This window comes from Triturus cristatus, chromosome 11 (genome assembly GCF_964204655.1).
Source record: "Triturus cristatus chromosome 11, aTriCri1.1, whole genome shotgun sequence".
Taxonomy (NCBI): domain Eukaryota; kingdom Metazoa; phylum Chordata; class Amphibia; order Caudata; family Salamandridae; genus Triturus; species Triturus cristatus.
Window position 1 is genome coordinate 296,035,558 of NC_140594.1, and position 15,557 is coordinate 296,051,114.

General features: G+C 47.3%; 1 protein-coding gene across 2 annotated transcripts in view; it reads left to right on the forward strand.

The window, feature by feature from the left end:
* Nucleotides 1–15,557, forward strand: part of DTX1 (deltex E3 ubiquitin ligase 1) — a 313,999-nt gene that overhangs the window by 217,256 nt on the left and 81,186 nt on the right. For both annotated transcript variants that reach the window (XM_085636106.1, XM_085636107.1), the window contains exon 4: nt 10,494–10,555. In XM_085636106.1, the coding sequence (XP_085492232.1) occupies nt 10,494–10,555 (62 nt within the window). The remainder of the gene's footprint in view (nt 1–10,493; nt 10,556–15,557) is intronic.

A 15,557-nucleotide genomic window follows, 5' to 3' on the forward strand; every position in this document is an offset into this window, starting at 1 on the left:
TATTTTACAGCGCGAGCAAGAAACAAATTATCGCCAAGCTGCGGAATGCGGAAATTTTGACATTTTCGCGCTTTCCGCGGAACGCGAAAATGTCAAATTATCGCAATTTCCGATCGGAACGAAATTTTAGCCCAGGCCTAGTATTTTGCAGACTGTGAGTTGTTCTATTGTAGTACGACTAGCATACTACAAAGTTCGTTTCTGAATAGGCCCAATACCTGGATCAATAGATTGTAAAGAGTTATTTTTAAAGCCGACAACAAGTTTGCTTTTTGACAATTGTGTGAATTGGGAGTTTATTTTCCTCTGACAATTGTAAATGATCTTTTTGTCAAAGTTTAGAAATGTATTCAGAGGGATGAAAAAATATAGGGTGTGGTGAGGAGACCTAACAATAGATTCATACAAATAGTTGAGTTTTGTAATAACTACTAAATTGGTTAGAGTGATGGATGTGTGGGAGGAAATGTTTGGACTGATTTTCGTATGTTTATTATTTGGAATCTGGACGCAACGTGTTGGTAATAGACGTTTCTATGTTTACTGAAGAACTGATGTGTACCTCAGGGTATCCGGTTGAAGATGTTGGAGTCAAAGGGTGAGAGGGAAAGCATAGAGTAAGGTAGGGAGGATGGTGCTCACAGAGCGGGAATGCAGATTGTTTCCGCTGTTCATGAATCTGGCATAGTGAGTGATATAAAGCGGGCTGTCTCCTGGTTCTTCGGGGTCTGGGGAATGGGAATGCAGGAGCCCTGTGTGTGATTGAGTGGGCTGGGGCAGAGTCACTTTCTCATCAAAATATGTGTGACATTCTTGCTCAGTGGCAAGGCCGGACTAGGATCCCAACAACAGACCTGGCAAAAATGCTCAAACCAGCCCTGCTCTCTTCATCTCCTCACACAATTTCTCTATTTCTATTCATCCCTCCTTTCTTTTTCCTTTTCTGCTATCTCTCTTCTTCTTCTCTGACCCCTTTCTCTCTACCTTCCCCACCCCTCCTTCTCTCTCTCTCTTGCAGCCCCCTCATGCATACTGCAATTAACACCAGGGAGCAGGGGAAAGTGACAGAGGCACCTGGAGCGGTCCTGGGTTTTCATAATTGGCCTCCACTGGCTCCAGTCCACTGGAGTAATGGCCCGTGGAATAAAAGGCCTGTCTATCTGCTCCATGGCCCAGATATCGCTTGTCTTTAGGGCAAATTCCACCTGGCCATATGAGTTTCAGGGATGTTGTGACTCTGTGTGGGCCTTTTTGATTTGCTAGAGATGGCCTCAATGAAGACTGCCCTGGAAGATGGGAATCTTTCAGGTCTTTCTGGGATCATATTAGCTCCTTGCTCTGATGCAGTTCGCTTTCTTATACATTCAAGTGAGCTCTCCGTCTCTCTGCAGCTCACATTAAGAATGCTTCGCACATCCCTCCTGCATTGAGCTCCAGTCTGGAAGAGGAATAACAATTCAGCAGAGAGTCCACTCCTCGTCGGATGTTCTTTCCTAGGCTGGTATGCACGCTTTCTAAGTGCACATATGATCTACCCAGTACTGCGGAAAGGGGGCCGTACTTATCCTGCTCTGAGGCCCAAGTTAGCAAGCCCGAGATGAAGGTTCTGCTATAAACAATGCCAAGCACGCCTGCCGCCTTAGAGACATGCATTTTCCTGTTGCTGTCCAGTTGTCCTGGGTTCTGAAACCTAGGGTCGCAGGTCTGGTCACGTTGGACTGGTTCTAGGGAGCTTGCGCATTGCAGTGTAGACAGTGCCTTGGGAGCCTCCAACAGCGCAGGGAAATGATAATCGGCACATTTCATTCAGGGAGTGCAAAACCTATTCTTAAAAAAAGCAATGGACTGGTGGGACCCACCAACCTTACCTACCGGTTAGACCTGGTTTCAGAGAGGGGGTCTGGCTGTACATGTATGCTGCCATGCGCGACAGGGACAAAGTCACCCTTCCCAAAGCAAAATCCATCAGTTTACGCAGCGAGCACAAAGGGTCTAAAAAGATCCTTTTACTATCACGCTTTCCAAAGAGACACATATCATTCACACATGTCTCCTTCATAAAGGCAGAGCCCCCAAGTTATGCAGCCTGCACTTAACTTTAACCAGAAAGCGCTAGTCGACAGTGTAGACAACGGTTATGCAGGCAATAATGCCTGTACCCCGTATTAATTATTTATTAATATACCATCAGCATCGCAGCCACCACATATCTTGGGTTGAGATAGCAGTGACCTACTTACTCAGATTGTGGGTACACTCGCGGGGACCCCCAGACAGTAGACTACTGCTCCGATGATGAACGCATAAAGGGCTCGCTTGCTTGTCAAGTTTGCAGGAGATAAAAGCAGGGCTGGGCCAGGAGGCCGCAGCAGGCAGATGGCTTTGGTCCAGCAGCCAGGTCCTGAGATCCCTCTGTTATCAGCCGATGCTCCAGCGGGGAGATTCTTCAAAGCCCTTCAGGTCGTGGCGCACAGCCGAAAAGCAAGAGGCAGCTGATAAAGCTGACAACCAGAAATGGTTCAGGAAAGTGTTACATATGTTGAACAAACAAAAGTGTTTGCCCGAGAGCCATTTGAAAAAAATGACACTCTTGGCAGGACAAGTAGAGGTGGCTCTTACAGAGCATAGGCCGGGATAAGATGTTATCCGACTACAAGACGTGTTCTTCAGCTAATTCATCAGGAGCGATGGTTCCTGTTTTTCCTGTTGTAGGGCACTAACTACTTCCGCATGCTTGAGCTTGTTCTTACGGGTTGGGCCATAAGCTCTGCGTTTTTTCAATAAATGAATATCATACTGAAATCTCATTGCGCCTACTTTGATACCTTGTTCTTCTGTAGTGCAATGTTTCTACAGTGCATTGAGCGTGTATATCAGCCGGGTGATGGGTTAACCTGCACCGGAGGGTGCTCCTATGGGGGATTAACACAAATTTTAGCCTCGGGTCATAGTTGTGTGCGACCCTTGACCCTGACCCTGATTCAGGTAGGTCGCTCCCCCACGCCGCACAGTACCACCTGTGTGCCCGTGTCCCTCTGCTAACTGCCACCGCCATAGGCTCTAGGCCCCTCTGCCTGAGTTGTGTTCTCTGTACATTGTCATTTTGTTGAGCTTTGTTGTCTCCTGTTTTGCTCCTTTTTCCCCCTGTCCCTCATGCCTTGCCTTCTGTGCCCCTCACATTACCCCCGCTGGTGCCATTTTCTCTCTGTGCCACTGTTTTTTTCCTGTTTTTTTCCCCGCCGCTGCGTCCCCTGCAGCCCCACCCCCTGCTTGCCCATTTGTCCTCCCGCTCCCGCCTCCCAGCTGCTCCTCCCTCCCACCTCCCCTTATAATGGCAGCCGATTTGCGGCTGCACCGCTGGCGCGCCGAGAGCGCACCTAAGGCAAGCCCCTCTGCGCCCGTCCATGCCTGGACTGCGCCCAGCGCCAGACCCCCTGCCCCCGCAAACGGCGTGACACCCGACACCGCTACGATGCCAGCAGCCTCCATGCACTCAACGCCGGCCAATCACACACCTGCTTCCAGGCCACCCCAAAGCAGACCCATGGACCCTTCTCCTGCCAGAACTGCCGCTACACCATCCTCCAAACCACCACCACGCCCACCGGGGTAGTTCGCAACAGCCTCCGATGCTTTCTATTCAACACCCGCTCTGCCCTCAAGCACGCCATCGAACTCTGGGACCTACTCGACTCCACCTCCCCTGACGTCACCTTCCTGACAGAGACTTGGATGAACCCCTCCTCGGCACCCGACATCACCATAGCCATCCCTGACGGCTACAAGATCACCCGCAGGGACCACACCAATGGAACAGGAGGAGGAATCGCTATCGTCCACAGAAACACCCTCAGAATCTTGACCAGCACCAATGACAAACTTATCACCGCCGAACACCTGCACTTCCAGATCCACACCGACCCCAACACCACCCTCAGAGGAACCCTCATCTACAGACCCCCAGTCCCCGGACACAGTTCAGCGACTCCATCGCCGACTTCGTCAGCACGCACGCCCTTGTGTCCAGGGACTACATCCTCCACGGAGACCTGAACTTCCACCTCGAGAACACCAACGACAGCAACTCCACCACCCTGCTTGAAAACCTTGCCAATCTCGGACTCCAACAGCTTGTCACGACTCCCACCCACTCCGCCGGACGCACGCTCGACCCCATCTTCTCAGCTAGCAACCACGTCAGCTTCAGCCACACCACCGAACTCCACTGGACCGACCACCGTTGCGTCCACTTCACCTTCGAGAAGCCGACAACGCACCGCCACACACAACGGACCCCCCCCCCGCAGCTGGAGCAAAGTCACCGATGACCAGCTACTCATCGCCCTAAACACACCAACGGATACTACCAACACCGACTCCGCTGCCCTCAACCTCAGGCAATGGATCGACGACTGCGCCAACACTCTCGCCCCGTTCAAGAAACCCTCAAACAGACGCTCCGACAGAAAAGCCATCGTATTCACCAACGATCTCCAGGCATCCAAACCGGCCTGCCATAGGCTCGAGAAGAAGTGGCACCACGAACAGACACCAGACAGCAACACAGCCTACAAGAACGCCATCCGCAGATACCACCAACTCATCCGTACCGCCAAAAGGACATCCTTCAAAGAGCGCATTGACAACAATGCACACAACAGCAAAGAGCTTGTCAACATCATGAAAGAACTCTTCAACCCCAGCTCCAGCTCCAACTCCAACGACATCCCACCATCACAGGACCTCTGCGACTCCCTAGCCACCTTTTTCCACTGCAAGATCGCAGACATACACGACAGATTCTGCAACCAGGCCTCCCCGACTGACACAGACACCTCAGACTCACCTCCCCCCAGCCACATCAACATCGACCCCCTGCTTTCCTGGATCCACGTCAACGACGAAGACACCATCAAAACCATGAACACCATCCACTCCGGTTCACCATCCGACCTCTGCCCGCACCACATCTTCAACAAAGCAAGCTCCACTATCGCACCCCATCTCCGCAAGATCATCAACAGCACCTTCGAGACCGCCACCTTCCCGGAGAGCTGGAAGCATGCCGAGATCAACGCCCTACTCAAGAAACCCAAAGCTGACCTCAAGGACCTCAAGAACTTCCGGCCCATCTCCCTCCTCCCGTTCCCGGCAAAAGTAATCGAGAAGATGATCAACAGGCAACTGACCTCCTTCCTCGAAAAGAACAACATCTTGGACCCGTCCCAATCTGGCTTCCGCAGCAACCACAGCACCGAAAGAACCCTCATCGCCGCAACCGACGACATCTGGGCCATGATGGACAACGGAGAAACCGTGACCCTCATCCTCCTGGACCTCTCGGCCGCCTTCGACACCATCTGCCACCGCACCCTCTGCACACGCCTCCACAACGCAGGGATCCATGACAAAGCACTGGACTGGACCTCCTCCTTCCTCACTGGCAGAACCCAAAGTGTCCGCCTCCCCCCATTCCGCTCTAAAGACACCAAGATCATCTGCGGCGTACCCCAAGGATTGTCCCTCAGTCCTCTTCAACATCTACATGGAACTGCTCGCCAACATCGCCAGATCGTACGACCTCAACATCGTCTCATACGCCGACGACACCCAGCTGATCCTCAGTCTCACCAAGGCCCCCACCACCGCCAAATCCAACCTCCACGAAGGAATGAAGGCCATTGCCAAATGGATGATGATCAGCCACCTGAAACTGAACTCGGACAAGACGGAGGTCCTCATCATCGGATTCGCCCCCTCCACCTGGGGCAACTCATGGTGGCCGGCCGCACTGGGAGCGGCACCGACGCCCACTAACCACGCACGCAACCTGGGAGTCATCCTGGACTCCGCACTGTCAATGACCCAGCAGGTGAACACCGTCTCCTCCTCCTGCTTCAACACCCTCCGCATGCTCCGCAAGATCTACAGACTGGACTACGGCAATGCTCTCTATGCAGGAACATCAGCCAAACTCCAGAAACGACTACAACGCATACAGAACACCTCTGCACGCCTCATCCTCGACATCCCCCGCCACAGCCACATCACAGCACATCTGAAAGACCTTCACTGGCTCCCTGTCAACAAGAGGATCACCTTCAAGCTCCTCACCCACGCTCACAAAGCTCTCCATAACACCGGACCAGCATACCTCAATGAACGACTCACCTTCTACACCCCGAACCGCCAGCTTCGCTCCACTGACGTCACCCTTGCCACCGCATCCGTCGAGCAACCGGCGGCGGCAGATCGTTCTCCCACCTTGCCGCAAAAACCTGGAACACCCTCCCCATCTGCCTACGACACACCCAGGATCTGCTGGCCTTCAGGAGACTCCTCAAGACCTGGCCGTTCGAGCAGTAGCAGCCCCCCCTTCCACCCCCAGCACCTTCAGACCCTCACGGGTGAGTTGTGCACTCTACAAATGGATTGATTGATTTAAACCAAGTTTAATTTCACCCTTTTGGGCCCAATTGGCATCTCTAAGTGAACGGCGCCTGCCTTCGATTCAGAATAAGGAGTGAATTGGGGTGCCACCGGTTTTTGGCAGGAAGCATCACATGGGCCCACAAGTCACTCGTCAAAGCAAGGAAGTGACTTGTGCCTAAACACCTCCAAAATAAAAGGTGCTCCTGATATCACACACCAGTACTGAGATGTTACTCCTTCCCTGGCCTCCGCTATGGCAGTTCAAAGGGTCACACTCTTGGCTAAACAGAAGAACCTTGTGGTAATTCTATGACTAGGAGTTGGAGTTCTTGTTTCTAACGCAGATCCATGCATTCATTTAGGATTCCCTTGTTCAGCTTTCACTGATAAAGAAAATATGCACTGGTGAAACTTTTATTGCGTAAAAATGCATAATTTCGTTTTCTCTTTGTGCGGCTACGGTTTAGCACATAAGTTTCACTGGGGGAGAATGCTTTAAACAGGAAATGAGCTACAGGAACTGAAGCACTGAAATGTGCTGAGGCCGGGAGGAACTTTCTACTTGAACCTGTTTCCAACCAGTATCTCGCGTAAATTTCATATGCGAAAAATAAACTCATGTTTAATTGTCATACAGCTAAATGCCCGAGATGCATTTAATGGGCTAGTTGTAATTTTCACCAAAATTATGTGTATTTCATTGTAAAATAATTTGCAATGCCCCAACACTGGCAGAAGCATCTTACTTGTTTAACAGTAGTTCTATAAAGTCTGTAGTAATGGAAAAGGGTCTGCCTAGGTTGACCTAACACAATTTATACCAAGTCTAGTAGGATTTCTGTGCCATGCTGCCAGCTTCAGTTTTAGTGCATTGGCTTTAAGGAGCCAACCTGTAAATCACAGACCTCTTCTTTCACCTTTCAGCTAACTGTTAGGCAGAGACCACTGCACACGTCCTCATTCTCCCAGTAGGCTTCTTGTGCCTGGTGCATAAGGCCCACTTGCAAACCTGGGTGTGCATAATATGAATGGTTCTGCAATCTGCAATGCAACATATGTACTAACAGGTCGCATGAAAAATTGCACAACTGTAGAGGGTGGCCAAATAGCCTACCTACATTATATTAAAAAGGCATCTCAGAATTTGCGAGCCCCCTGGGAATAGCTGCAACTGGAGGGATGAGGGTCTACAGGGGACAACAGACCTCCATTCATGCATTTGCTTTCCCAAATATTTTCAAAAGCAGCCCTTGTCCATTAAAAGGACATAGACTGCTTGTAAACAAAACTATTTCCCATTTGGGAACAGATGCAGTGGTCTCATGCCTCCTCTGCGGATCTCCACATGATTCCCAAACAGGAAGCTATCCCACGGAGACAACTTCCCCTTTGTGAATCGGTTACCACGCATGATATGGTATAAGTAACTTTTTAGTGGTTTGCAATTCGCAATTAAGTGGTTACAATAGTTTCACACTCTCTCCTAACAGTGATTCGGCCCAACACCAGTTTACTCTTGCACACCTGTGACTTTGCACATCACTGTGCCTATAGTTTAGTACAGCTGGCCCTGCATTCCTTCTACTAAATAAGGATAATTTGATGGGATATCATTCCAAGCGGAGGGCGCAAGGCTGCAGAGCTCCCCTCTGCTATGCTTACGCTGGGAGACAGATCACTGAAAATTAAAGAAGGACTTATAGCTGTGGCTGTATACCACCATGTTTATAGTTGTGTGTTGTGACTAACTGTATTATGATGTTGAGGTGTTGCATTCTGAAGGACCTAGACATCTCTATGTCAGTGCTTTATCAAAACATTTATAATAAACTAAAAATCTCCTCGCCTATTTGCTTGTGTGATTTAGGTTTTTACATGCTTCATGCAGAGTGATCTGTCCATCTCTTCTGTGTTCTAGGTCATGCTTGGCCTCATATTTATTGATCCCATATACTATCTCTGGCATTCTCTAGACCTTTTGTCGCATCTATTGTGGCGGCTCTCCTATCTTGCCTAGTCTGCGTTCTGGGTCACCAGTCCCTTCAAATGTGTAATGTCTTCTCATATATTCTAAATCTTACCCAACCATCGCCAGTATTACGATCACAGCGCCCCGCTGCTTCTCTATGGTAGATCTTCCTTCCTACCATTCTTGTAGTCTGAATTTCCTGTCTCACAACTCCTGTTCCCACGCTCTAGATTGCCTGCCTTACATTGTGCACCCTAAATAATCTGTGCTGTAAACCTGTCCTTCTCTCATGTGCTCTATCTCTTCTTTCCCACCCCATGCTATAGATGCTGTCCTGTGCTCTACAGAACTCTTGTTCCACCCCACCAGTGTTTTAGAGATCCAGCCCTACATCAGCATTCTCTAGATCTCCTGTCACACCTCTCTTCTGTGTCTTGTTGCACCTCTCCCGTGTTTTAGATCTCTGGTCCCATTTCTCATGTGTTTTAAATCTCCTGTCCCATCTCTCCTGTATTTTAGAAGTCCAGTCCTAGGTGTCCTGTGTTTTAGAAGTCCTGTTTCCCTCTCCTGTGTTTTGCCTCTTTTGTCCCACCTCTGCTGTGTGGTAGAACTATTGCCTCATCACCAGAGCACAAAAGGAAGCTGCGTTGAGTAAGATGGCTTTGATCCTGGGGTGTTGAATCATATGTGCATTAATTCACTCTTTGGACTGTTTTTTTTTAGGCCGCATTAATTTTCTCATGTGCACCTACAACATATTTGCTTGCTTAGATTTTCAATTGCACACTCTCAACTCTTTAATATTGGTTTATTCAATCTTTGTAAGCACCGTTTCTATTTTAAAATCATTTTGTGCTGGGCATGCATTTTCTTTCAATACCTTCTTTTCTGAAATGTATATTTTTGAAATTTAATAACTGCAGTCCGTCGCCTTAATTTCACATTGTCATTGTATTTTTAGAGTGACATTTGAATTTACATTATATAGTTTGCAAAAGGCATTGGGCAAACGGGTTCATCCTTTTTAATCAACATTTGACTAAAGTTGTTGTTTGATGAGTGATGTGTTGTGTATCTGTACCCTGGCGCCATCGGGCTAACACCTTCAGGTGTTCAGAGAGTGAACATCATGTGTCTATGTTGTTTGCTTCCTATTTCTCCTTTGTGATCAGTGTTCAGACTTCCTTTTAACAGTGGCTATGCCTTTTAACATAATCTAATGTGAAGGTCCCAACCCTTCTATAGGCCCAGTTGTGGTGTAGATTAAACCCAGAATAATAATGATCAAACTCCCCCAAGGGGCCCTCGCTACCCTACACAATTATTGTGCATTGTAGCATTTCTGCTGATGCCCTACACCACCTTTGATTAAAAACCTGCATTCTATATTTCAACGTGAATCTTGGAACTTACAAAAATCTATTTCTGGTAGTTGAATTGAAAACCGTTTCTTATAAAACAAATTGTGAATTTACATTAATATTGATTTCTGTCAAACAGTACTATTACTTTAATGTTTTATGTCTGTTTTTCTTGCCCTTTTTACCCTGTTGTTCTTGCTCCCTTTCTCTGTTGTCTCTATCAATCTCTGTTGTTCTCCTTCGAATTTCTGCTCTTGTCTTTTATTTCTCCATTATTGTGCCTGCTGTAACTCTTCCCCGGTCTTATTTTGATCTGTATCACTTTCTGTCAGGTCGTGTTTTTCCTCTATTTCTTGCTTAGCTTCAGTCCGTCTTTTCATCTGCTGTCCCTTTGTTGTTGTTTTTTTTTATTTCTACCCTCCTCCCACATCTCCCTTCTTTTGACTCCTCTGGATTATATGCACTCTTGGGCACCATCTTGAGTCTGACAGTCTTTCTTCTCTCTCCTTCAGGGTTCCCGCTCTCTTATTTTGATCTGTATCACTTTCTGTCAGGTCGTGTTTTTCCTCTATTTCTTGCTTAGCTTCAGTCCGTCTTTTCATCTGCTGTCCCTTTGTTGTTGTTTTTTTTTATTTCTACCCTCCTCCCACATCTCCCTTCTTTTGACTCCTCTGGATATGCACTCTTGGGCACCATCTTGAGTCTGACAGTCTTTCTTCTCTCTCCTTCAGGGTTCCCGCTCTCCCGGTCAAGAACTTGAATGGCACTGGACCCGTGCACCCGGCCCTGGCAGGTGAGAGCTCGGACATTTTTCGCACTGCTGTTCCATCCTTAATGAGACAATCTTATCGTTATTCCCTTTGACAAATTTCGAAAAGATTTCCATTGAAATACAAAGAGCATAACTCAAGTCACTGTCTTGATCATAGTTAGAAAAATTCCATCCTGTTATTGTCTCTCCACCTTGCTGTACCATTGAACCAGCAATGACTTTTCCAAGAGATCATTTTTACACGCAGATATCTCAAGCGTCGCTCGCAGTGTATGAATCTTACATTTTTTAAGGCATTTTCAGATAATGCACAGTCTTCTTGGTCCTACAGGATGTCTTGGAGTCTCACACGTGGAAACCATCTCCGTTCACTTAGAACATCATCTTGTTGCCTCGGAGCTTAAATGTCACACCTGCAGGCACATGCACCTGGAAGGGTCTGGTCATGCACATAGGTGCGGCTTGAACAATAGCAGAAAAGTGAATACAGGTAGGAACCAAGCTATAGTGCAGTGACTGTACATACAGACCCCACTGTACAACTTCCATTGCACCCCCAATGCCATCTATTAAAGATGCCCAACGCTGCATCAGTTACCCAAATCATAAATGGTGGCCAGCAACGGTAGCCCACCACCTGGCTCCACACAGAGCCTTATTACCACAGGATGAACCTCCCAGATGTGTTTAATACCCTACCCCGGTATTATCCATCAGAAGCTAGCCCCAGTTCTGATGTGTACTGAAATGAAATTCGAGAGATAGTGAAAACGTGAGATTTCCCTTCGGGCCAATCGCTGCCACTGAAAGGCAACAAATCCTGGGTGAAATATATCTAGCTCATAACAGTCTCAGACCGAATCCATCCATCCACCCTTTCAGGGGCACTGGCGTGTCACTAAATGTCCTGAGATTCCCATGGAGTAGTCAACCCTATGTGTGAAGGTGGCTTTAGGTGCACTCAGTGGGTGAGTGTAAACATCACTGCCTGCTTAAGAGAGGTGCTTTGTGATTTCCAACCCCTCACTGGAAATCACTCCTCACGGAGGCAGAAAGCACAGAACTATTTACCAGCTGCAACATTTGACACAACAAATGTTTTCTGAAGGTCACAGGTTGAAGTGTTTGAGGGCCTTACTTGAAACTCATCATGGTCTGCAAGAAGCACAACTCAAAAGCACTTAAAATGAGCCAGCCAGCCAGCAGATAACCATCACAATCACCATATGCTTCCATACCACCACTCAAACACCTGTGCATTCTTCATGGACATAGAAGACACTGCATTTATGGGGGATGTGGACAGCCATTCATCAAGTAGCTGAACAGAATTACTGAACACATTCAGTGACTTCACAGGATGTGACATTGCAGGAAGTGGCATAACACAAAGTTGTTACAAAGGTCCACAATGATAATAAAATTATGAATATTGTGGGCGCTATCTCTGTTCTTTCAAATTCTGTTGACACCTTGTGTCGTCTCAAAGGACGATGACTCGGGAAGAGAGATAAAACAAGGGAAATCACACCAGACAAGGTTCAAAGTCAAAACCACGAAGGTTTATTTAAACGTTTAAAATCATTACAGAAAGCAAAAATAGTGAATCAATTCGAAACAAAATGCTCAAAGTGCAAAAAATTGTAATTATGATAGTGTAGTAGAGACTGAGCACTATTCTAGTTATAAGCCAGGGCTAAATACCATCTAGCACAAGGCACATAATGAGTCAATGAGCAAATTGGCATAGGGACTGCTCAGTTTGAAAGGCAAGGGAAAACCCAGAAATATCTCTAAGTACAGAATAAAGGCACAGACTAACGTGAAGTCTGCTCTCTAAGTACAAGGAAAGCTTCTGGAAAACATTCCAAATAACAGCATGGTGTATAGGTTTTCAGACTTAGAGAATAATGCCCTGTGCATGGTGTGAAGCGGCGTCATGGGCTGCACTAATAAAGATACACTGGTAGAAACTAATGAACATTGCAGAAATGGTAATTTAACTGTGCAAGTTATAGGGATAATCAGGCCAGTGTACAGGTGCACCCGAAATGATGATAGCAGCCCACAGTCATCAGGAGTATAAGCAACAAACATTTCTTAGTGGAGGAGGCACCCCAAAGTAATTCTTCAAATGCACGTTCTTTGAATACCACATATATATATATATATATATATATATATATATATATATATATATATATATATATATATATATATTACCTACTGGCGGTCGCCAGTAGGTAGTTATAGTTAGGACCACGTTTCCATAGGAAATCCGCAACATTCTATTTTGAATAACTTTGGCGCCGGTTGACGAATCCTCGCGAATGTTTCAAAATAGGTGGGGCGCTACGCTCCGCTCCTACCCTGAAAGTCTCGGGGGGATTCGTCAAGCGGGGGCTGAGATAAAAGGGGGGTCCCAAAACGCGTTTGTCCCATGCATTTTTCCATAGGACCTTTAGACACAGCTACAGCCCGAACGGCTGAACAGAATTACTTGAAATTTGGCAGAGAGGTAGTCCTCAGGTCAAGGAAGTGCCTTTTGTAGGTTTGGTGTAAATCTGTTCAGTAGATTCTGAGAAAATAGCCTTTAAATCAATATATATATCTGAGCCAGCTTACGGTGCGCTTACGGTGCGCTTACCGTACGCGTACGGTGGCGTGCGCGAGCGCGATTCTGATTGGCCCTTAGATCTTAGTAAACATTCGAATCGGTCGAAACCAGGAAGCGGCGGCCGCCATTTTCTCTCTCGCACTCTGACAGGGGGTTGAAAAACAAAGTGCAAATCATGTAAAGGGGCTGTTTACACAGCTCCCAAGCACCTAGCCATGTCGAGGGAGTCCCCAACGATCCCCCAAGTGAAAAAAGGCAATTTTAATTTTTTCGAAAATTTCGCCGATTACGCTTACCGTACGCGTACGGTAAGAAATAATAAAAAAAAAAAATATATATCCACATTCTCCCCACCCCGTGTGCAAAAGGCGCTCGAAGGGCACATTTTGTGCATGGCTCATCAGAGATAAACAAAACATATATTTTACCTGTCACAACGATGCTCATCATATGACCTCCATGTGCGCACGGTGCGCGAAGCGCATCGTGCGTTCATGGCCCATCTAGCGTAACGTGGGCACGCGGTGCGCGAAGCGCACCGTGCGCGCACGGAACGAACTGCGTTAAGTGGGCGCGCACGCCACAAATGGCGTAAAGTAACTTAGCATTTAAAAAACCGTACAAATTCACTGAAAAAAACATAGGTTTCACACACGTTATAGTTAGGAATTAGCATTTAAAAAACCTTGCAAATTCACTGAAAAAACCATAGGTTTCACACATGTTATAGTTAGCTGGACATTTTACTGATAAAAAACCAATGAAATTCCCCCGTTATAGTTACTGTAGGCAACTATAACTCACGCGACCGTAATCCTCTGCTGATGACATATGTGTCTTTATGAAAAAAAAATATTTGTAATATATGTATAGCTAAAATTTAATGGAAGAAGACATGGGCAAATAAGTGTCTAAATACAGTATTAGCATCAGCAGAGGATTACGGTCGTGTGAGTTATAGTTGCCTACAGTAACTATAACGGGGGAATTTCATTGGTTTTTTATCAGTAAAATGTCCAGCTAACTATAACATGTGTGAAACCTATGGTTTTTTCAGTGAATATATATATATATATATATATGAATAAACAAATGCCCAAGCATGTAGGGGCGCACTCACTGCAAGCCACACCAGCCGGTTCCACCTGTAACAAGCATCCCCATCGGCGTTGAATTAAAGGACTGGACCAAGCAAAGACTTCTCCACCATGAAATAACTTTACTGACGACCTGACGCGCATGGTGGAGAAGTCTTTGCTTGGTCCAGTCCTTTAATTCAACGCCGATGGGGATGCTTGTTACTAGGCCTGGGCGAAGCACTACGCTACGCTCGCGTAGTTTGCGAAGTTTGCGCTACTTCGCACTACGCGAACTGCACGTAGCACAGTGCGAACACGCGTAGCGTAGTGTTGCGTAGTGCTGCGGTCATTTTTTGCTTGCTCGCGGTCCTCAACGTCAAGTTGGCGACCGCGAGCAAGCAAAATGACATCCTGGCGAGACTTTTTCCTTGTTCGCGATCGCGAGCATGGAAAATAAACCTCCCGGCGAGATTCACAACGCGAGAAGGTCAGGTTTCTCATTGCGAGGGGTCGCGTATGCTCGCGACCGCTCGCGATGAGAAACTACCAGTTCGCGTTGAGAAAGCTGCAGCTCGAGGAAAAATCTACTCGAGCAGCAGAAAACTACAGCTCGCACTGTGCAAGATGCCATTTTCAATGATTGCACAGTGCCGGTTGCTTGTCCGCACTGTGCAATCATTGAAAACAACATCTTGCACAGTGCGAACATGTTACTTCGCAGTTCGCGAAGTGCTACGCGTAGCTCGCGTAGTGCGAACTTCACTTTGCGTAGCTTCGCGAAGTGCTACTTCGCGAACTACGCCCACCCTTATTGTTACAGGTGGAACCGGCTGGTGTGGCTTGCAGTGAGTGCGCCCCTACATGCTTGGGCATTTGTTTATTCACATTTCTACACGGTAGTCCTGCCGTGGGGGGCAGCAACATCCGATGTGATTCAAAAAGGAGGCCGTGGGTTGGAACGATTCCAGTCCGAATGCGGTACTGCAGGCCAGGACTAAATCAAAACCGAGGAAACTTCTCCATAGCCCACTCAGGGAATCTTTTGTTTAATGGAACAGTCACACAGAACCTACTCAAGGTATAGAAAGATGTTCCGTTTGGACTACACATCCCAGTATGCAAAGCGCGCACATGCGCGCCCTACTAAAGGCGGAGTTTGCAGCGATTACTAAAACGCAACCTACGGAGCTTTCTGTGGTCTGTTGACAATTACTGTGACCTCTGAGGAAGAAGCTAGTGCTTTGAAACGCGTCAGGTCGTCAGTAAAGTTATTTCATGTTGGAGAAGTCTTTGCTTGGTCCAGTCCTTTAATTCAACGCCGATGGGG